At 37.7% G+C, this 22,955-nt stretch overlaps 2 protein-coding genes across 4 annotated transcripts; one reads left to right on the plus strand and one right to left on the minus strand.

Annotated features, from left to right (window-relative positions):
• Positions 11,446–17,341, plus strand: LOC104787180 (DExH-box ATP-dependent RNA helicase DExH9). Its single transcript, XM_010512713.2, has 14 exons — positions 11,446–11,797; positions 11,981–12,181; positions 12,273–12,491; positions 12,767–13,096; positions 13,849–13,953; positions 14,376–14,486; positions 14,682–14,932; positions 15,051–15,174; positions 15,264–15,546; positions 15,654–15,805; positions 15,944–16,087; positions 16,175–16,407; positions 16,563–16,827; positions 16,929–17,341. Exons 1-14 carry the CDS (start codon positions 11,540–11,542, stop codon positions 17,205–17,207), a joined length of 2,955 nt encoding a protein of 984 aa, XP_010511015.1. The 5' UTR covers positions 11,446–11,539; the 3' UTR covers positions 17,208–17,341.
• LOC104787179 (auxin response factor 1) lies at positions 17,320–22,565 on the minus strand. 3 transcript variants are annotated; one of them, XM_010512711.2, is made up of 15 exons: positions 22,374–22,565; positions 21,363–21,429; positions 21,019–21,134; positions 20,696–20,791; positions 20,533–20,589; positions 20,284–20,436; positions 20,107–20,191; positions 19,862–19,952; positions 19,619–19,783; positions 19,208–19,327; positions 19,038–19,113; positions 18,749–18,920; positions 18,206–18,675; positions 17,860–18,050; positions 17,320–17,744 (listed from the first exon to the last, which is right to left on the minus strand). In XM_010512711.2, the coding sequence occupies exons 2-15, from the start codon at positions 21,397–21,399 to the stop codon at positions 17,576–17,578; spliced, it is 1,998 nt and encodes a 665-aa protein (XP_010511013.1). In that variant the 5' UTR covers positions 21,400–21,429; positions 22,374–22,565; the 3' UTR covers positions 17,320–17,575. The 3 variants fall into 3 exon arrangements, with proteins under 3 accessions (XP_010511013.1, XP_010511014.1, XP_010511012.1); XM_010512712.2 differs by having other exon boundaries at positions 18,206–18,666; positions 22,184–22,565; XM_010512710.2 differs by having other exon boundaries at positions 22,184–22,565.

The following is a 22,955-nucleotide window of genomic DNA, read 5'->3' on the forward strand; positions in this document are numbered from 1 at the left end:
TGATGCACCTTGAGTCTTGATAACTTGGGGCCGAAGTTGTGGCTTCTTGGGACGTCTAGATACATTCTAGGAAGCTTCTGGATGGTCTTGAAAGTCTCACAAAGGCGCAACACTGAATAAGGAAAAAGCCACTGTGTCATAAAGACAAACAGATCCAAATAAGGAAAGTTGCACTTTGGCTTTGTCAAGTGAGGTGGGGTGCATCCTAAGATGTGTGGTGAAGTCTCCAAATGATATAGAAGCTCTCCAGGACGCCAAGGGATGCTTTGGTTTGAGCCATTTATGGAAAGGTCCATTTTGAGTGATGATTGACTTGCGGAAGGGCTCCCTGAACCATGCCTTGAACTAGCTCAAAACAAGGGTGACTTTTTTTGATCTTCCACATTGGAATGTGTGTAGGAAGATATGTGGAAGTATGTTGCCTCATTAAAAACCTTTCTAGGTAAACCCATTGGGAAAAACCCTAGATAAGAGAAAAAGAGTGCAACGGTTCCATTCCAACGATATGATCTTTCAGCCCGTTGAAGGTCCGCATCACTTCTAGTTCCAGTGGTCAGCTCCAAAGTATGTTTGTTTCTGATTCTTGCACATATCGGAAGGATATCGTAGTTCTCCTCAACTGGTACAAGCTGGTTCTCTCCAAAAAGTACTTCAGGCAGTTTATCGGGAAGTTCTTCAGGTTGTACATCAAGAAGTCTGTCATGTAATACTTCAGCTACTGCTACAGCCGGTAATTCAGCTCCTGTTCTTACATCAGTTATAAACAGTGTTTTCGTCGTTAAACATACAATATTTTGCATTGTTAATGTTCTATCATGTTACTAAAAACTATATTAGTATATATCATGCTAATAAAATAGTTAACTATCTCAAATAACAATCGAAAACCTCACCGGTAGTTTTATATTTTTGATATAATAATTAAGTTAGCATGATAAATATAAATTTATCACCTAAATCATAACTTTATTACGATATAATATAATTTAAAAATATATATTCATAAATTTATTGATACATATTTTTTTGTGAACGTGTTAGTCCAATAAATAATCATCAAACTCATATTATGTTTTTACCTAAACAAATATCATCAAAATTTGATTTAAATTCTGATGTTTATATTGATATCAATAAGTAATTTATCGCGATATCATTTTATTTAGCATGATAAACAAATAAGTATACACTAAAATGCAAAATGTTTTACCATCTTGTATAGTGAACAGTGTATGTCGATTACATGAACATTATTACGATCAATAACATTGGTTTATGAACATTAACACTGATATTCTAAAGTTTAAATATTTTTTAAATGTTTAATGGCATTTTTGTAGTTAGCATAAAAAAAAGAAGGAGAAATGTGGTAAAAAGAATATAGAGAGGAGAGAGAACTAATTATGAAATAAAGCATGGTACAGATTTAATTTTCTGGTCAATTGGGTATATAGATTAATATTTATAATTCATAAAAATATATTGAAAATATATTGAAATCATGCCAAAGAAACAAACTGTCCAAAACCTTATACTTTCTTACACCTATTATTCGAGAAAAAAAAAATTACAAAACATTTATTTTTATTTACGGTCCTACTTTCCTCTAGCTGTTCACCCATGATCTCTATCTCCTTTTTGCAACTATGAATTACAGTTTTATCTCTCACATATTTGTTTTTGTTTGTTTTCCTAATTCTAAATCCTTTATCTTATAAACCACAAATCACACGTCCAATCAAATAAAGCCACATCAGATTTTGTGTTCTTTTTTATTTTGAAAAAAAAAACAAGAACAAATGTACACCAGATCGTGTAAAAAAAATAGGAATATTTTTTCAGAAAACCACTTAACCAATCTCATGTACGAAACTGTAACAAACCTCTGGACTTATTAATGGTTTTGATTTGCTGTATGTGTATTATAAGCCCAACCTTTTGTGAACCTAGAAGCTTGAAAACCCCACCGCTTATTTGTTCACGTTCTTTAGCGTTTTCTCCATTGCGACAAACACAACAGTTTAAACCATCCCTAATTTTACTCCCACTAACGTGGTGTTCATGGTGGTTTACAACAAATCCATCTTCTATATAAATCCAATTTTAATTTATTCTCTCTTCAACTTTCTCTAAAAACCAAAATTTGAAACACAAAAAATCATAGCACGACAAAACAACTTTTATCTTTGATTACCACTTTACCAGTCACCACCATCGTATTCACGGCAAGCCACCAGATCCATACCCTCGGTTCGAACAACCACAGCCTCCTCTGTTTTAATTCTCCGTACTTGGCTCTATGAGCATTTTCTACACCCGTGTAAGTCTCTTATGTATCTTTCTCTACACGCACATTCTTCATAAAAAAATGCTGATTTGTTTTTGTAAACATGAATAGTTACCCAAAGGACTCTGATATGCTCATGCTAGCAAAGCAAACGGGCTTGAGCCATGGTCAGTTAACATATGTTTTATTTGAAGATTGTTTCTTTCTCTGCATAGGTGTAGACTGTGTAGTTTATCTTTTAATTGTTGTGTGTTGTTATGTTTGTGCAGGAGAGTCGCAGAGAGAACAGGAGCCTGTTATTCCTCAACAATTAAAATAATCTGTTTTGGGGCTCATTTGGTGGTGAAGAAGAGATGAAGGGTTTGGCGAATACATGTTCAGCATGTATTCGATAAAGAAGAAAGAGGACGATGAAAGAACGGTGGTGAGAGAAAGAGGAATGCATGGACGACGTTGGAGCACATCGAAACTCGGCGGCGAAGTATATCTCCGACTGAGCAGAGAGGGTTTATCTCATCTCCTTTCTTTTATTTCTTAAGAGTAAAAGGAAACGTTTTGTGGTTTGTGAAAAAAAATATATATATATATATATATATATATATATATTAGATTTTATATTAATAACAGTTTAAATATCTACTTTCAGAAATTAAATTTATATGAGCTTATGTGGTGTTGCAAATAAGTTACACAAATTTTAGTCTTTAATTTGTACATTTACTTTTAATAGTAACATAAAAAATTGCAAATATTCAACCAAATTATAATGTAAAATATTTAAAATATCTTACTTTTTCCACATTAATTTCCTTTTAGTACAGTAACATCAAAATTTGCTAACATTCAACCAAATTATATTGTCAAATTACTTAAAATTATATTACTTTATTCTAAATTAATAATTAGCTATATATTATTTTATTACAAATAATAATTCTGTTACTTTATATTATTACAAATAATAATACTGTGCGTATGCACAAGTCATATACTAGTCTCTTATAAAGCCAGAAAACACTTCCTTTTTTTCCGTTTCCTGAGTTTCTTTTCCATCTATCAAGAGTTTTCTTTTGTAGTTTTGTTATTATCTTTTACCACCAAAATTTTGTAAATCCTTATTTAAATTATCTTTTCGAAAAGACCGGATCCATTTTTTTGTTTTAATATAATATTAAACCAATGATAATATATTCACTAACATCATAACCCCAATTAAACAACAACATATAACTTAAACCAAACTCATTAATCCAGTAACCAATAAACGAATGCACAAATAAACAATACTAACAACCATTAATTCAATAATATCAAGAAGCAATAAATCAGCAACCTAACGTCATTCTAATAACCCACTCTAGTAACCTAATGGAAACCACACAACACATCAACGAGCCACTAAAACATTCTCCTCATCATCGACTTGATTCCACAGTCACTTTCGCTTTACCTGCACCACAAAAACAATGGGATGCGTGAGTATTACCAGAAATACTCAATGATGTGATCCTCCCATCTACTGGGCTATACACACAAGCGAAAAGACAAACACAAACAACACACAAAACAAGCAAACTAGACAACTCTGAACACATATGTCGACCGACACCCCTCGTCGTCACGATCGACGCTGAACCCTTGTGTCGATCAATGCCCTCCTAGCATCGATCGATGCTCCCTCACATATCCACCAAAATCATCGTTGCATCGATCGATGCCCTCCTGGCGTCAATCGATACAGTCGCGCCAAACATTGCCAAACACAATCTCTCTCGGCTCCAACCGTCACCACAACGTACGTGACGCCCAAAACTGCAACCATCAAGACAATCACTCACAAACAAGCACACAAGCAATCAATCACATAAAACACACATCTAATCGCTTAGGTAAGTCATGGTCGCGCACTCATCTCTTGTTTTGGTTGTAACTGACGAAAAACAGTAAGATCCAAGCCTTCCAGCGACCTATACTCGACACCCATGCTCTGATCTCCTTTTCCATATTGTAAACTGAGACGACCCGACCCGTTTTTTTGTAATAAATAATAAATACTCTAAACTAGTGGTCCCATATCCACTAGTCACCTAATCACAACCAAACCAAACAACGGTTCAACTCCTTCACGAAGTCAGCCCAAGTCATCTCCCACTGCACTCTCCTAGCAGCCACTGATCTCCACCACACCTGAGCATCACCAATCAAATTGTGGACCCCTATGTCCACCCAAAACTCCTCAAGACATCTCAGAGTCTAGAAGTTACGTTCCACACTCGTCCTCCATGCATCTGCAGCAGTAGGATCCGTACCACCTGAAAACCGCGCAGTATCAATGTTACGCATATCCCTCAGCATAGTCACATAACGAGAATGAGCTCCCTTATCCAGAGCCACTGGCTGCCGCTCCTCCGCCACCACCGGTGGCACTACTTGAGCCTGAGCCAGTGCCACTGCCGGCAACCGCTCCAATACCTGTGCCAACAAGTCAGCAAAGTCAACTCCAGGGACTCCACCCACTGGGACTCCCACACCCAGAACCCTAGCATCACCGGCCACTCGAGCACCAATACCGCCCCCTCCGGCAGCACTCATGGAATCCTCCTGGACACCCTGTGACTCGCCAACACCCTCAACTGTCACACTCTGGTCCACAGTATCACTAACTGCTGGGCCTCTGCCCCTATCACGACCACGTCCACGTCCACGACCATCACCAATATCCTCTCTAACCATCTGCACTACCATGAACAGAAGGCTAAGCAAGCAATCTAAACATAACACAAAAACATAACTCACCGTGGAATCACACAGTAGGCTCGAAGAGGATGTTCTAGGACTCCATGCCACACACAATTGACTAACTCACATAATCAATCAAAGCATGCAAATCCCAAACATCTACATCACCAAGCCTAGTGAACCCAAACCTAGACCCGTAAGGGCTCTGATACCAAACTAAAACGACCAGATCCATTTTTTTTAATAAATAATAAATACTCTAAACTAGTGGTCCCATATCCACTAGCCACCTAATCACAACCAAACCAAACAGCGGAAAATAAACCATACATTATCCAATAAATATCTAATAATAAATAACCAATATGTGAAACATAACAAATATCCAATACTCAAACAACATGAAACACATAACCAGCAACCTAACAATGTTCTAATTACCCAACTCTATTACCCTAGCAATGTCAGACAACAACCAATCGAGTCCCTAGAACATCCTCATCTTCATTGCCTTGATTCCACGATCACACTTTGCCTTTACTTGCACCACAAACACAAATTGAGATGCATGAGTATTTTATAAACACTCAGTGAGGTAATCCTCCCATTTACTGGGCTATACACACAAGCAATAAGATCTCTACATGCCACAAACAACAAACAAATAAACAAACCAGGCAATATACAAAGCATCGCATCGTTCCATCGTAACTGAAGAAGGGTGTCGACCGACACCATACTCGACATTCCCAAAACCCTAGTTTATGTCGACCGACACCTCCACATGGTGTTGATCGACACTCGCCAAATTTATCGAGCCATCCTCGCGTTGGTGTTGATCGACACCTTTCCTTCGATCAGGAACTCCGAATCTCGCCTCCAAGCTTCTCCAATCCGCTCCATGCATCCTCAGAAGCAAAACCCAGCCATAGCAGCCACGATAAACCATAGAGAACTAAAAGGAAACAATCACATAAGCACCAAATCACAGAAAAAGTAGAGATCTTAGCTTAGATAAGCCATGGTCATTCACTCACCTATTTGTAGGAAGATTCTGACCAACATCAACGAATCCAACCCTCCTAGCAAGCTTCTAGCACCTTCCTAGCTTCAGATCTCTCAAGAACAACCAAGTAATCTCACCAATCCTCCCAAAAACTCAATAACGCTTATTTTCTCTCTTTTTCTCTCAAAATGATGAAACGGCGACAAACAAAACTTGCTAAAACCCTTCTGTCTACAAATCCTCAAATATCTTGGTTCAATGGTTTTCCTTAAACCAAACCAAACCAAATCGACAACTAAGTCAATCTGGTCGAACCAGAAAATAATGGTGTCGATTGACACTATTCGTGGTGTCGATCGACACCCATCTCCAAAATGCACAGTTTTGGTTCGCGGATGTTATATAAACACACAAAACAGGTACAAAAAGAGAAGTTGTTGGTTATGTTTNCCAAAACTGCAACCATCAAGACAATCACTCACAAACAAGCACACAAGCAATCAATCACATAAAACACACATCTAATCGCTTAGGTAAGTCATGGTCGCGCACTCATCTCTTGTTTTGGTTGTAACTGACGAAAAACAGTAAGATCCAAGCCTTCCAGCGACCTATACTCGACACCCATGCTCTGATCTCCTTTTCCATATTGTAAACTGAGACGACCCGACCCGTTTTTTTGTAATAAATAATAAATACTCTAAACTAGTGGTCCCATATCCACTAGTCACCTAATCACAACCAAACCAAACAACGGTTCAACTCCTTCACGAAGTCAGCCCAAGTCATCTCCCACTGCACTCTCCTAGCAGCCACTGATCTCCACCACACCTGAGCATCACCAATCAAATTGTGGACCCCTATGTCCACCCAAAACTCCTCAAGACATCTCAGAGTCTAGAAGTTACGTTCCACACTCGTCCTCCATGCATCTGCAGCAGTAGGATCCGTACCACCTGAAAACCGCGCAGTATCAATGTTACGCATATCCCTCAGCATAGTCACATAACGAGAATGAGCTCCCTTATCCAGAGCCACTGGCTGCCGCTCCTCCGCCACCACCGGTGGCACTACTTGAGCCTGAGCCAGTGCCACTGCCGGCAACCGCTCCAATACCTGTGCCAACAAGTCAGCAAAGTCAACTCCAGGGACTCCACCCACTGGGACTCCCACACCCAGAACCCTAGCATCACCGGCCACTCGAGCACCAATACCGCCCCCTCCGGCAGCACTCATGGAATCCTCCTGGACACCCTGTGACTCGCCAACACCCTCAACTGTCACACTCTGGTCCACAGTATCACTAACTGCTGGGCCTCTGCCCCTATCACGACCACGTCCACGTCCACGACCATCACCAATATCCTCTCTAACCATCTGCACTACCATGAACAGAAGGCTAAGCAAGCAATCTAAACATAACACAAAAACATAACTCACCGTGGAATCACACAGTAGGCTCGAAGAGGATGTTCTAGGACTCCATGCCACACACAATTGACTAACTCACATAATCAATCAAAGCATGCAAATCCCAAACATCTACATCACCAAGCCTAGTGAACCCAAACCTAGACCCGTAAGGGCTCTGATACCAAACTAAAACGACCAGATCCATTTTTTTTAATAAATAATAAATACTCTAAACTAGTGGTCCCATATCCACTAGCCACCTAATCACAACCAAACCAAACAGCGGAAAATAAACCATACATTATCCAATAAATATCTAATAATAAATAACCAATATGTGAAACATAACAAATATCCAATACTCAAACAACATGAAACACATAACCAGCAACCTAACAATGTTCTAATTACCCAACTCTATTACCCTAGCAATGTCAGACAACAACCAATCGAGTCCCTAGAACATCCTCATCTTCATTGCCTTGATTCCACGATCACACTTTGCCTTTACTTGCACCACAAACACAAATTGAGATGCATGAGTATTTTATAAACACTCAGTGAGGTAATCCTCCCATTTACTGGGCTATACACACAAGCAATAAGATCTCTACATGCCACAAACAACAAACAAATAAACAAACCAGGCAATATACAAAGCATCGCATCGTTCCATCGTAACTGAAGAAGGGTGTCGACCGACACCATACTCGACATTCCCAAAACCCTAGTTTATGTCGACCGACACCTCCACATGGTGTTGATCGACACTCGCCAAATTTATCGAGCCATCCTCGCGTTGGTGTTGATCGACACCTTTCCTTCGATCAGGAACTCCGAATCTCGCCTCCAAGCTTCTCCAATCCGCTCCATGCATCCTCAGAAGCAAAACCCAGCCATAGCAGCCACGATAAACCATAGAGAACTAAAAGGAAACAATCACATAAGCACCAAATCACAGAAAAAGTAGAGATCTTAGCTTAGATAAGCCATGGTCATTCACTCACCTATTTGTAGGAAGATTCTGACCAACATCAACGAATCCAACCCTCCTAGCAAGCTTCTAGCACCTTCCTAGCTTCAGATCTCTCAAGAACAACCAAGTAATCTCACCAATCCTCCCAAAAACTCAATAACGCTTATTTTCTCTCTTTTTCTCTCAAAATGATGAAACGGCGACAAACAAAACTTGCTAAAACCCTTCTGTCTACAAATCCTCAAATATCTTGGTTCAATGGTTTTCCTTAAACCAAACCAAACCAAATCGACAACTAAGTCAATCTGGTCGAACCAGAAAATAATGGTGTCGATTGACACTATTCGTGGTGTCGATCGACACCCATCTCCAAAATGCACAGTTTTGGTTCGCGGATGTTATATAAACACACAAAACAGGTACAAAAAGAGAAGTTGTTGGTTATGTTTTTTTTTTTTTGGTTCTATTTGAGCAGTTCCGTCTTAAACTAAAATAGGGACTAGTTTATATTAAGGCTTACTAAACCAAGTAACTAATCCAATAGGGCTTAACTTGTTTTTCATGTTTGACTTTTGAGCGACTGTTTTGCCCAGGTGCAAAAAGAGCAAAAAATTGTTTTAAAGGGGACTTGAACCCTTTCCCTATTGGATTAAGTAGTACATTCATTACCACTGAACCACTTGTATCAACAATTTTAATACAAAATCAAGCTACTTTATATTTCATCTGGTACAGTTTCACCACTCTCAACCAATGTGAATCCGCCTTTAGTTACTGTGCGAGTAAAAACTCAAACAATATATAAAAAAAAAAACAAATCAAGCCGGTTTAAAGGATGATCTTAACAAGGTTTGAGCTTCATCATGCGATAAAAGTGATGAGTTGGGATTTTAGATATGTTAGCTGTACCTTGTGGAGGCTGCCTTGAAAGATGTGATTCTAAGTTCCTGTTAAAAATCTGACTATTCTTTACTATGATACTGTCCGCTAATAAATAATGTGTTTTCTCGCCAAAATGATTTCATGATTTCCTCCAAAATATAAAAGATTTAAGAGTATTTGGGAAAACTAACCAAGAAAAAAACAAAAATTAATTATCTAACTATACAAACCATATACCACCACTATCACTCTCACCTTCTTACCACCACCATCGCACCTCCTTACCACTACCTCTGGCCGTCGAGATGATGGATTTCTGGCCACCGACACCACCTCGCTGGTCACCGGAACATCGCCACTGGTCGCCGGACCACAGCCACCGGTAGTCGGATCACCGCCACCGGTAGCCAGACCACCGCCAGCGGTCACCGGACCACTGCCACCGGTCGCCAGACTACTTTCAACGGTCGCCGGTCTACCGCCATCGCTCGCCGGACCACCTCCACCCTCCACTACCACCTTTACCCCCAAAACATTAAAATAGTAATTTTGTCTTTCCCTTATACGTATTTCTTGATTTTTAAAAATTATATGCTATTTACTTAATTTGATTTATGATTTTGGTTATTAGGCAAATTGCCCCAAGATTTAAAGTATATCTGACAAAAAAAGATTTATTAATAAAAGATTGGAATCATGATTAAAATATAAGAAGAATAACAAACATCATATAGTTTTAGTGATTTGATTATTTTTTTTATTTTAAAAATTTGTATTCTTATATTCACCAAAAGATCTATATATACACTTTGGAGACATTTAGCAAATAAATTTTAGAGTTGGAACCTATTTACAAGCATACCATTAGCTATAGGGAATTTTATGAGAAATGCCATTTTTGAAATGAAACTTTTAATATATCTATATTTGTAAGATTGTACATTTTTAAAAATACAAATTAAACATTAATTTTATATATAGAAATTATATTTTAAAAAATAGTCTCGCGGGTGAATATATAGTCTATTAATAAGTAAACTGAATGATTAAAACATAACTGAATCTAGGGGTGTCAAAATGGGTAACCCGACCCGACCCGACCCATACCCACATGGATTAGAGACTTTTGTGGGCGGGTTCAATCCGACCCATTTATTATAATGGGTTGAATTTATATACTCAAACCCAATTATGGCTGCAAATGGATGCACAAAATTGAAAAAATGGATTGAACAAAATTGAGCTGAATAATATTCAGCTCATTCATCTCCAAAATAGTGGTTGAACAAGTTGAAGATTTTTGCTGTAGGATTAGTTTATTTTTTCAACTTTTTGGGTTGAACGGGCTGAATAGTTTTTTCCAACCTCTTCAACCTTTACAATGCAAATAGTGAAAATTAGTTGAATAATTTTTTTCAACATGTTCAATCTCTTCAACCATTCAACCATTTGCAGCCTATATAAAACCCAATGACTAAATGGGTTATATGGATTATCCACATAAAAATAAAATAAATAAAATAATTGATATTAAATCCATAATATATTTATATAAAATAGAATTAAAAAACCAACCAAAGTTTTCAAGCTTAAAAATTAATTTCTAGATATTATAGAAAAATTTCACATTCATTTTAGATCATTGACATATATATTATTGTTTACTTTTTTTGTTTTTAGCAAAGTAGAAAAACTTAATATTTATTTTAGATATTTTACATAAATTAGTTATAAAAAGAAAATATTTTACATATTAATATATATCTATATTATATTATATGCATATATATATATATATATATATATATATATATTATTTTTGTTTTTTTCCATCAACCCATTGGTAACCCATAACCCTAATGGGTTTACTCCGATAAACCCACAAACCCACTGGACGAACCCATCAAAATCCATTTATTTATATGGATATAAAAATTTAACCCATAGCCGTTAAAATAATAGACAAACAGGATAAACTCATGGGTTTCTACCCATTTTGACATTCCTAATCATGATGTTCTAAAAAAAAAAAACAACTGATTTGAAAAAAAAAAACAAAAAAAATGAACCAACGTCGAAAAACAATTGGGCCTAACAAAGGGCTAACTGGGCTAAGAGGGAAACCCTAAAACACACGTGGAAAGAGAGAGAGAGAGAAAGTATTCATCTTCTTCGTTTTGTGCAAACCACCCGGCAACGTTACTCGGCGGCGGAGAACTCACACACACCATTCTCCATGGGTTCGGTTAAGAGAAAATCAGCGGAGGAATCCTCTGATTGTGCTCCGCCGCAGAAGGTTCAAAGAGAAGACGATTCAACCCAAATCATCAACGAAGAGCTTGTTGGTTGCGTTCACGATGTTTCCTTCCCTGAAAATTATGTTCCTCTTGCTCCCTCCGTTGACAATAAACCACCGGCTAAAGAGTTCCCCTTTACCCTTGACTCCTTCCAATCTGAAGCTATCAAGTGTCTCGATAATGGCGAGTCAGTCATGGTATGCTTTCATCTGTTTTCAAAGCTCCAAGCTGTAAAGTTTCAATCTTTTGGTTCAAGCTGTGAACTTTACAATGATTTCTATTATTAGAATCAGAAGTTATGAACTTTTCTAGGTATATAGTGTAGTTCAATTGAATGTAGAAGAAAATAAGAAAACTTAAGTGTATGGTTTGATGTGCAGGTTTCAGCTCATACATCTGCTGGTAAAACTGTTGTGGCATCCTATGCTATTGCCATGTCTTTGAAGGAAAACCAGAGGGTTATCTACACTTCTCCTATAAAGGCACTTAGTAATCAGAAGTACAGAGATTTTAAAGAAGAGTTTGCTGATGTTGGTTTGATGACTGGGGATGTTACAATTGATCCTAATGCCTCTTGCCTTGTAAGTATCTTTACTGTTCCTTTTTGTGCTGTCTCAGAGATTGTTTTATTTGCTATCTGTTCTTAGTTTTTTTTTTTGTATTTTGTTTTAGGTCATGACCACGGAGATTTTGCGTAGCATGCAGTACAAAGGGTCAGAGATTATGCGGGAGGTTGCCTGGATTATTTTTGATGAGGTGCATTACATGCGAGATAGTGAAAGAGGTGTGGTTTGGGAAGAAAGTATTGTAATGGCTCCGAAGAATTCTCGTTTTGTGTTTCTTTCTGCAACTGTTCCCAATGCCAAGGAGTTTGCGGATTGGGTTGCTAAGGTATATCACTCTTTCTAGCCCTGCTACCTCTCTTGTGTGAATGGATTAGTACAATATATACCCTTTATGCACATTCTCGTATCACCTTGTACATATCGTTTACTTATGTTGGAGGAAATAGAAACACGTCTTGGCGAAATGTAATGTAGGTTTCATATATAAATATGATGTTTCTTTGAGTAGACATAGTATAAGCCTATTCAAAAGAAACTTTTGTTTTTATTTTTATTTATTGTGGTTGCTCTGGAGATGTGATTATAGAATTGGTATTTCAGGTTCACCAACAACCATGCCACATTGTTTACACTGATTATCGGCCAACTCCACTTCAGCACTATGTCTTTCCTGCTGGAGGTAATGGACTTTACTTGGTTGTGGACGAAAAGGCTAAATTTCATGAGGATAGCTTCCAGAAATCTCTGAACGCACTGGTTCCGACTAATGAGGGTGACAAGAATGGAAAGTCTCATAAGGGATTAGTGATTGGAAAATTTGGTGAAGAAAGTGACATTTTCAAACTGGTGAAAATGATAATTCAGCGGCAATATGATCCCGTGATTTTGTTCAGTTTCAGTAAAAAGGAATGTGAGACACTTGCTACGCAGGTTAGTTTCCTCCTCTTTTGTTTTTATGGTGCAAGTAAATATATCATTTACCAACTAATATTTTTATTTGACCTCTTTCGAAATCCCTGAATAACCCGGTCATATGAGAATTTCATCTCATTTTGGGGTATGGTCTTTTGTTTGTAACTATTGGCAAAACAGGTATCTGATTTGAGTCTGCTAAAAATAAGAAAATTTGTCCAAAAACTTAGGTGTTCCTTTTGTTCGTTTTCTTCTTTTTTCTTGGGATCAATCTTATCCATGTGTTTTTTTTATTCTTTCAGAAACTAGTTATGTCTGTTGACTACTAAGGTATTTGTCTTAGCTAGCTCAGAAAAACTCTCTTGCTGGAGTCTGTTAGTCCTGATAGAGGTTAGAGTTAGTTCGTAACAGAAAAGGTGAATTTTCCGGGTATCTTGGGATCAGTTATAGGAGTTGGTTCGCATAAGAAGTCCTCACTTGTTACAAGACTTGTCTATAGTATACTGTTCCCACCACCGTCCACCAAATTAAAAAAAGTTTCTACAATCATAATCTTGACAGTCTGTTATTACATTGCTACAACGCTCTATTCATATATTTCTTTTGTATAGACTGTTCAAAGCTTGTTTTTATGATATTATAATGTGTTTACCTGAAACCTTGCAGTGACTCTGTAGCCTGTCTTGTTTTATGTGTAGTCATTGTCTGCGTGATGTGGCTCTGACCTACTGTTATAACGTGATTATAATGCCTATATGTTTGTTCCACAGATGTCTAAGATGGATTTAAACAGCGATGATGACAAAGACGCTGTGGAGACAATCTTTACTAGCGCAATGGATATGCTTTCAGATGATGATAAGAAGCTACCTCAGGCAAGCATTCATTAAAGCTCTTTCTAAGATGCCTGAGAGTTTGTATAATGCACCTTAACCTATATAACCTTTGTGAATACTTTCCTCAATTTCGTGAAACATATTGTTATGTTTAAATGCTGTGAGGTTCTCTGTGTACTAGGATGTTCCTGTGCACATCTCTGTAGGTGATGGCTAGTTTTGTTGGCTACTAGTTGTGGATTACCCACCGACCTCGCTTCTTTTATCTCAATTTTTATTTAATATTTTGTATGCCTTGTTACTAACAATGTAAAAGCATATATTCCTTATACTCCTGATCTTGAACTAATAGTCATTTTTGGTGATTGTTAGTTGATCTAGTTTCAGATGCGATTTGACTTGTTGAATGTATTTTTCTCTGTGGGGAAAGTGACATAATTTTGTGTCTTCATGTACTGCAGGTGTCAAATATTTTACCCATCTTAAAACGAGGTATAGGCGTTCATCACTCGGGACTGCTTCCAATTTTGAAAGAAGTAATTGAGATATTGTTTCAAGAAGGTCTTATTAAGGTAGGTGAAGCAGTAGAGTTAAAATTTCCATAGTCTCAATTTTTGCTACCTTCTTGATCTGGTTACCCGTAAATAATTTTATGATGTTTTAACTCTGTTTGGCATACATCATTAACTTAAGTTTTCCTATTTTGAATTGTGTTTACTCTTTCTCACTTTGTCATTACTACTTAAGTTTGAAGTATTTTCTTTTAGTGTTTGTTTGCTACAGAGACATTTAGTATTGGTTTGAACATGCCGGCAAAGACAGTTGTTTTTACAAATGTACGTAAGTTTGATGGAGACAAGTTCCGGTGGTTATCAAGTGGAGAATATATACAGATGAGTGGTCGTGCTGGACGTCGAGGTATTGACAAACGAGGTATCTGTATCCTCATGGTTGATGAGAAGATGGAACCCACTGTTGCCAAATCAATGCTCAAAGGAAGTGCTGATTCTTTGAACAGGTACATTGTTAAGTATTAGATATATTAAATCCACCGGGTAGAAAATGATTAACCTGATTGATATAATTATTGACATAATTATTGATCTAGACGGTTTTGTTTCATTTTTTTTAATCAGTGCCTTCCATTTGAGCTATAACATGCTTCTAAATCAGTTGCGATGTGAAGAAGGTGATCCTGAGAATCTTCTCCGCAATTCGTTCTTTCAGTTTCAAGCTGACCGTGCTATACCTGATCTCGAGGTGCAGTTGCATAATGCTAAATGTTAGATTTCTTGGTTAAATAATGTCCCCTTTATGCAAATGATCTGATTGTGCTCTGATTTATGCAGAAGCAAATAAAATCCCTGGGAAAAGAGAGAGACTCTATGGTGATTGAAGAAGAAGAAAGTTTAAAAAACTACTATAACCTCATTTTCCAACATAAGAGTCTGAAGAAGGATATATGTGAAATTGTGTTCACCCCAAAGTACTGCTTACCCTTTTTGCTGCCAAACAGAGCTGTTTGTCTCGATTGCACAAATGATGATGAAGAGCAACAATCATTCAGCATTGAAGATCAGGATACCTGGGGAGTAATAATGAAATTCAACAAAGTCAAAAGCGTATCTGAAGGTTAGAATTCTGAGAAATAATTTTATCCGTCTTATCCGGTTTAATGTTATTTTGGAATCCCTTCAAACAGTGTAATGATTCCGTCTTGACATGACCAAATTATCCAGATGATAATAAAAGACCAGAGGATGCAAACTACACCGTAGATGTATTAACTAGATGTATGGTTAGCAAAGATGGCGTTGGCAAAAAGAAAGTTAAGGCTGTGCCAATTAAGGAACGTGGTGAGCCTGTTGTGGTCACTGTTCCTTTATCTCAGGTATCATGGCTGCTCTGTTTAATTTTCTTTTCTTGTCTTCGTAGTCCTATATAATGTTATATACATTCTTGTGCAGCTCATTCTCCTTGATTTTGCGATTGATGATCTTATTGTATTGTTTTTCTTCATCATGGACAGATTAAGAGTTTAAGCAGTGCAATCATGAATATACCAAAAGACCTTGTACCACTGGAAGCTCGAGAGAATGCTCTGAAGAAGGTTTCTGAGTTACTCTCTAGACATCCCGATGGAATACCCCTAGATCCTGAAGTTGATATGAAGGTAGTTTGTTTCCCCCCCCCCGATGCTTTTTTGCTTCTGCTATCTTTCACTTCTCACAAGATATGAATACAACTTTTATTTCATTAGATTAAGAGCAGCTCTTACAAAAAGACAGTTCGTCGCCTGGAGGCTCTGGAAAACCTATTTGAAAAACACAAAATTGCGAAATCTCCGCTCATAACAGAAAAGCTGAAAGTTCTACACATGAAGGAAGAGCTAACAGCCAAGATCAAGTCACTTAAGAAAACTGTCCGATCATCAACAACATTGGCGTTTAAAGATGAACTCAAGGCCAGAAAGCGTGTTTTACGAAGGCTAGGGTAAATATTCACTATTATACCATTCACTTTCGAAATATTCTTATGAAACCAACTCAATCTCTTCTGCCCTCTTTAAAGTCACAGAAGTGTAATACTCCATTGATAACTCTATTAGCTTTATTTATATTGTTATTATTATTGCCATTGAAATGCAGATACACCAATAGTGATAATGTCGTGGAGTTGAAGGGGAAGGTTGCATGTGAAATCAGTAGTGCAGAAGAATTGACATTAACGGAGCTAATGTTCAGTGGTGTCTTCAAGGATGCAAAGGTGGAGGAGTTGGTTTCTCTCCTCTCTTGCTTTGTGTGGCGAGAGAGACTCCCTGACGCTGCTAAACCCAGAGAAGAACTCGACTTGCTCTTCATACAGTTACAAGACACAGCCAGGCGTGTTGCTGAACTTCAGCTTGACTGCAAGGTATTCACTAACACATTCTCTCCCTGCGTTCATCCAAGAAAACTCGACCAATGAAGAAGCTTTGGTCCATAACCTTCTGTCTTTTATGGCAATGTGAACAGGTTGAAATTGATGTGGAGAGTTTTGTGCAATCGTTCAGACCGGATATAATGGAGGCGGTGTATGCTTGGGCAAAAGGGTCTAAATTCTTTGAGGTCATGAAGATTGTTCGTGTTTTCGAAGGGAGCTTGATCAGAGCGATAAGGAGAATGGAGGAAGTTTTGCAACAGCTCATAGTAGCTGCAAAATCTATAGGAGAAACACAGCTTGAAGCTAAATTAGAAGAAGCTGTTTCTAAGATCAAAAGAGACATTGTATTTGCAGCATCTCTCTACTTGTGATGTCGTGCTTATTTCATCCTGACAACAAGATTGACCCAAAAGCAAAGAATTTTGTTTGTACCTTCATTTATGCTTAAAGCCTCATAATTTGTACTAACTATAAAAGCAAGAGGAAAGTTAATTTTTCATAATTTTATTTTTGACCATGACCATTGTTTCACGTAGATCTAGACGTGAATCTTAATTCCACATTTTCAGCTACACAACTCCTCAAAACGTTTACTTCTAAGTGAATTCATAAGATCTGAAGACATAAAACTTCATTGCTATACACAAACATCTCAATTATCAAATTTTCTAGCGATCTTTTGCTTCTGCGTTCATCTTTCCTACGTGGCAAGTGCATTTAGAGCATAACAGTGATATACTCATCTTGATCCAGCCATAGACGATGACCTGCCCTCTATGTTCCCATTTTCATCTACATCATTTTTTGGCTGCGTCCTTGCATTGACTGTGAGTTTGTTCTTGGGTGAAAGTTTCTTCACTTCCTCAGGTGTGTAGATGAATATCTTTCTCACCATTCCACAGAACTCACTGCATCACAAAAAGAATACCAAAATGATCATCAACAGAAAAGAAAAAGGACACATTACAGTAGATGATGCTCAACAGTTTAAACGCTGCTGTGTTTCTTGAGACCAGCACTTACTTCCATGGATCATCACCAACCATCATCATGTCATCTTCATCATCGGTGTAAACAACCTGCCATTTTCTGGTAGATTCTAAGAGTTCACCCTTGATATCGAACATCTCTTCCAGTTTCTTAAACAGATCTTCGTAGCACTCTGACCTTGTCAGATCAACAGCTCTCCCTACTGCACTGCCTTGCATGTGCACCTAAATCAAATTGCCAAGAAAACATTCTTTTAGTCCAAAGTAAGACGCAGTCACTGTCAAGATTCTGATAATCCTGAAAATATTGGAGTCGTGACCTAAAACAAAAACAAAACAAGATTTTGATAGAGTGAATGATCCAAGAGGGTAATAATCACCTTTGTGCAGCTACGTATCTGTCTACTTTGTGATTCTTGAGGAGACCTCAAAGAGGATTTCTCAGGGTCACCACTTCCTGACGGAATATCAGATTGGTTGATGTTTAACGGCTCAGATTGCTGACCAGAGTCAAACTCATTGGATGGTACAGGTTGATCTACAGCGACAGCACCAGACACAGAAGCAGCAGAAAAACATTCATCCACGTTAACATTTTCAACTAGCTCAAACCCAAAGAGCCTGCAGACATTTCCATTGGTTTGTTTCTTTTCAGTAGATTCATTGTTAAACGCTGAAGCAAAGGATTCAGCAGCACTATCTGCATGGGTGGGCCAAAAGGCTGATCCAAGGGATACTCCAAATGATTTGTTCCCACCATGACTAAACATAGCAGCTTTGGCAGGAGGAGAGAATAATGGCACCGAGGAAGGAGTATCTGCCGGGGATTTCCACACACCATCTGGAGTAACTGAAGAGAGCATAAATAAATAGAGCCAGAGTGCCACAACGACCATTTCAAAAGAGAAAGGAACACAGAATACCTTGAGCAGATGGACAGGGAATTGGTGTAGGCAAACCAGGAGGTCTCGGTCGTTTGTTCCTTTGTGGAGGCTGAGGTTGTGAGGAAGGGGTATTATTTGCAACTAGGGGCTCAAGTTCCCATGGTGAAACTCTCTCAGGACGAAATACAGATGAGGGCTCGTCCCATTGAACCTAAAGCATTATCAGATTGCCAACGAGCATATTAAGATGCATCACTCTATTCATTCAACTAGAAATACAAATCTATAACTTGCTCCACTGCAAAGTATAACAGTAGAATATTCTAACCTTCAGCGATCTCCATTCAGAATCATGCCAAACCGAAGAATTGTTTTCCTGAACGCCAACTATCGTGCCACTGAACCTGCATAGTTAAAACAGAAAAGAAAAAAAGACAAGAAATTATATTGCATTCAGCTTTACTAGCAAAAAGAAATCAAGATAGTTAGATGTGATACCTTTTCTCGGGAGCTTCTTCACCCTCGAATCTCATCTTGAAACGCATGCCTACAGACAGCTTCTGTGTCTTAGCTTCGAGATACCTATTGACGCTCACAATAAACTCTGACCTACTTGTCCTGATAATAGAAGATACGTCAGCCTGGATTTGCAGCCAAATGATTATCATCAAGCATATGCAAGCAACAGTAACTCAAATGCATAAGATGCATATTTGTTAAAAGACCAGCTGGTGTGTCTTTCCTGACTGGTTAGACACATCTAACATAGCAAAAGTTAAGTTTTCTAAATTAAGCTGACAATCCGATGCAGGAACTGATGTGTTCTGGACCATTTGATGGCATTAAATTGCTTTTAGGATTTTATTCCCAGTCAATGACTCAATTAAACTACAGCAAGAATAACCGGACCTTGGCTTGTAGAAGACAGAAAAGATTGTTCCTGTTGTAATGGCATGAGCTGCAGTCGCAAGGACCCCGATATGCATGCTATGACTTGAGATAACAGATGATGGGATATTCATCTGTTGTCTCATGTGCCTCCTAACACCTACTCGGAGCTCTTCATTCTCACCTCTGAAAGACAATACTATGTCACATGCTCAGCCGTTTATGGCAGAAATAATATCCAGACAAATGAAATGACGAACTTGCCTCAAGAATATGAACGCATCACCCGCCACTAGTTTCTTCGAGCTAACAAAAACACTCCATCCAGTTGTTAGCAAATGGCGCCTTGGTTGCCCTGTAATCACAAACTCGTGATATTTAACAAACGTGAAACAACAATATTATTGCAGAATTATGTAAAGCTTTACAAAGTTTCCAGTAGCAGTAGCATTGGGGTTACAGAACCGCAGTTTAAAGATCACCTCATAATAAGATACCAAGTGTATTACCTCGGAAAATGTGCCTAAAATGCCATTCATTATTGTGCAAATCAGTTGCAACCAATTCTTGCCACGGTGGTTGTTGGGACATATCCTAAAAAAGAGAAAGCAAAGTATTACAAAAAAGGAACAAGAGAGTTGGAGGTGTTCCCAAAAAGGAACAAGAACACCGGATGAAAGTCTGACCAAGGGTGGAAGACAATCATCTGCATGTCTCCGTAGCACAGAGAATCCACCATGTGTGCTTGTGTCCGAAGCAGTTAGTGTCTTGCAGAATGAATGTACTGTGCACTTTTCAGGTTCTTGAACAGGGGCATCTGGGCTGATTGGTTCGCTTTGCTGATAACCAAACACAATAGTTTCACCAAATCAAGAACAGGAAAACAAAACATAAAACCGTATTCTGTAAAACACTAAATCATCAAATTTGCTTACATCCAGTTCTGGCAGTAAGGTTATTTGTGCATATACTTCGTCAGTCTCGGGCTCTGCCTGAGCTTGCAAAGTGAAGCACAACAAGGTATAAAATCATTTAGCCAACACATTTCATAAAGAAAAAGTAGGGAAATTTTGTCAAACATCACAGTCTTTAGCCTACCCTGCGCTGGATGTTGATCACTTTACAGAGAATCTTAGATGGGAGATTGAAGGAAGGCATCTGTTGCTCCAAACCTTGGTGCATTGATGCCTCGAGCTGCATAAGCAGTGACCAGTTAAATGCATATATGTGATAATCAAATCAGATGGAAAAAAACGATTAATCATGTGAAAAAAAACAGACAGCACATTTATCTCCTCTATACAACAATACACGTTTTTGTGATTTTATTTTTAGCTCGAGAGCATCAACAAGGGTTTAGCAAATGAGCATGATACGGTTTTATCACAATGTTAAGTGATTCAACCCAATAACCAGAATACCTGCTCCATGTGGCCTTCAGGGAAATAATAAACTCGTTCCCCTTCACGAGGTAAGGTTACAAGAGGTCCAGCACAGGCATGCCAGAGCTCCCTACATAGAGCATCACTTAAAACCCCTACAAAGAAACAAAAAAATGGTTATGGGACGCAACATTGTATCTCAAAAACAAAGCAATGGTTGCAATAAAATTGCTCCAAAGCTTTAAATCCCTCATCCACTTCTTTAATCAGCCATTCCAAGTTATGCAGAATCCCCAAAACAAGCTTAGAAAGCGAATTCCCAGTAGAAAAAAAACAGCAAACACACTTGACAGAATGGTATAAACACAAAATGATCCACGAACCTCCAGGTTTTTCAGATGAATGATTGCTAGCTGCCATTTGGAATCCACTTAATTTCGATAACTTCACCTGAGCAAAAACAAAAGAAGAGAAAACGATAAGATTGAAATGCCTTCACCTGAAGAAGAAGAAGAAGAAGAAGATGGACCTATCCTCACTCTAATTTAGACAAACAAAAAAAACTCTCATAGATGTCATTATGTAGAAAACATTTTTAAAAAAACCCTTTCATAAATTGACTGACAAAAATGTGGGCCATTTATGTAACTGCTTTGTTCTACATTGTTGTCTAAAGCACACCACAAGACTCAGATTCTCAAATATTATTACCCAATTTGAAGAGTAATCCAACAGTCACCTCAAAACAAAGAGGTAAAAAAGCAAAAGCAAGACAAGAACCTACTCACAAACATACCAAAAATGAACAGATTTCAGTCACACTGTGCAACACAAAAAAACCTATTACTACAACCATGTCTACAGATCTCAACTCAGAACCTCAAAATTATGTGACAAAATCAAATCCATGAGAAGAATACAAGTATACACACAACAGCCACAGACAAAAATTCCAAAACAACAGAAGAGCAAACCCATTTAGAAAGCAAAAAAGGGGTAAAGCTTGAAAAAGAAACAAGATCAGGAACCAGAAAAAGACTTAAATTTGGGATGTGAAACGAAACAACGATTTGATCTAGATTATCCCCAAAAATCAAAATCGAGAAACAAAAACCACAAATCTGACTACAGATCCTCAAAAGTCTTCTCCTTTTCCAACATTTACTAAGCAAAAGAAAGCAAAACCCAGAAATAAAAATCGAACCTTTACTGAAAGAAACAACTGGATCCAAACAACCCAAAGCGAGAGAACTAGGGTTCAAACAAAAACCCAGAATACGAGATGTTTGATTTAGGAGGGAGAGAGAGGAGGAGGCAGTGAGAATTTGCTGTTAAAAACCCATCAAAAAATAATTGCAAAGAAAGAAAGAAAGAAACAGTAGATTGATTTGTACCAAAGATGTGAGAGAGAGAGAGAGATAAAAGGGGGCGTGTATGTAAAGGTGTATACACACACCGTCAGTGTTTGGTTGAAGCCGACACGAACCCTTTGGCTATGGCTTGCCTCTTTTTTTGTTCTTCTCTTTTATTTTATTTTATTTTCTTCTCTTTTGGGTTTTTTTTCCAAACCACGAAGCAAATGACATGCTCTCTAGTCTCTCTACTAGTCTCGTCTCTCTATATTGTACATTGAATAATAAAGTGCGTTTTCTTTTAAGTGTAAATTTTCACCAAAACTAGCCATGATTAACGGATTTTTATTTTGTTTTATTTTGTTTTTTTACGAACACTTACACTCCTAATAATATTCATGTTTGATCATTAGTTATTATTTGTTGAATTTAATTTAACTTTAATTTATAGGAAATAAAATAGAAAATGTGTTTTTTATTAATTCATTATTAGTTGTTTTAATTTAGCTCTAGAAATTTTGCATAGTATGTATATAAAAGTACTCTCTCTACTTTAAAATAACTGATAAATCTTTAGTAGCCATATTAAGAAACTACATAAATTGGTGTAATTTTTTTACTTCT

Source organism: Camelina sativa, chromosome 5 (genome assembly GCF_000633955.1).
Source record: "Camelina sativa cultivar DH55 chromosome 5, Cs, whole genome shotgun sequence".
Classification (NCBI taxonomy): Eukaryota; Viridiplantae; Streptophyta; class Magnoliopsida; order Brassicales; family Brassicaceae; genus Camelina; species Camelina sativa.

Excerpts from the sequence above, each read along its gene's own strand:
- LOC104787180 (XM_010512713.2), top strand. The coding sequence starts at position 11,540 with ATGGGTTCGGTTAAGAGAAAATCAGCGGAGGAATCCTCTGATTGTGCT. Across the intron at positions 12,182-12,272 it reads ATCCTAATGCCTCTTGCCTT|GTCATGACCACGGAGATTTT; the intron begins GTAAGTATCTTT and ends ATTTTGTTTTAG. Across the intron at positions 15,175-15,263 it reads GTGCTATACCTGATCTCGAG|AAGCAAATAAAATCCCTGGG; the intron begins GTGCAGTTGCAT and ends TGATTTATGCAG.
- LOC104787179 (XM_010512711.2), bottom strand. The coding sequence starts at position 21,399 with ATGGCAGCTAGCAATCATTCATCTGAAAAACCTGGAG. Across the intron at positions 20,437-20,532 it reads CCTTACTGCCAGAACTGGAT|CAAAGCGAACCAATCAGCCC; the intron begins GTAAGCAAATTT and ends TTTGGTTATCAG. Across the intron at positions 19,784-19,861 it reads GATGCGTTCATATTCTTGAG|AGGTGAGAATGAAGAGCTCC; the intron begins GCAAGTTCGTCA and ends ATTGTCTTTCAG.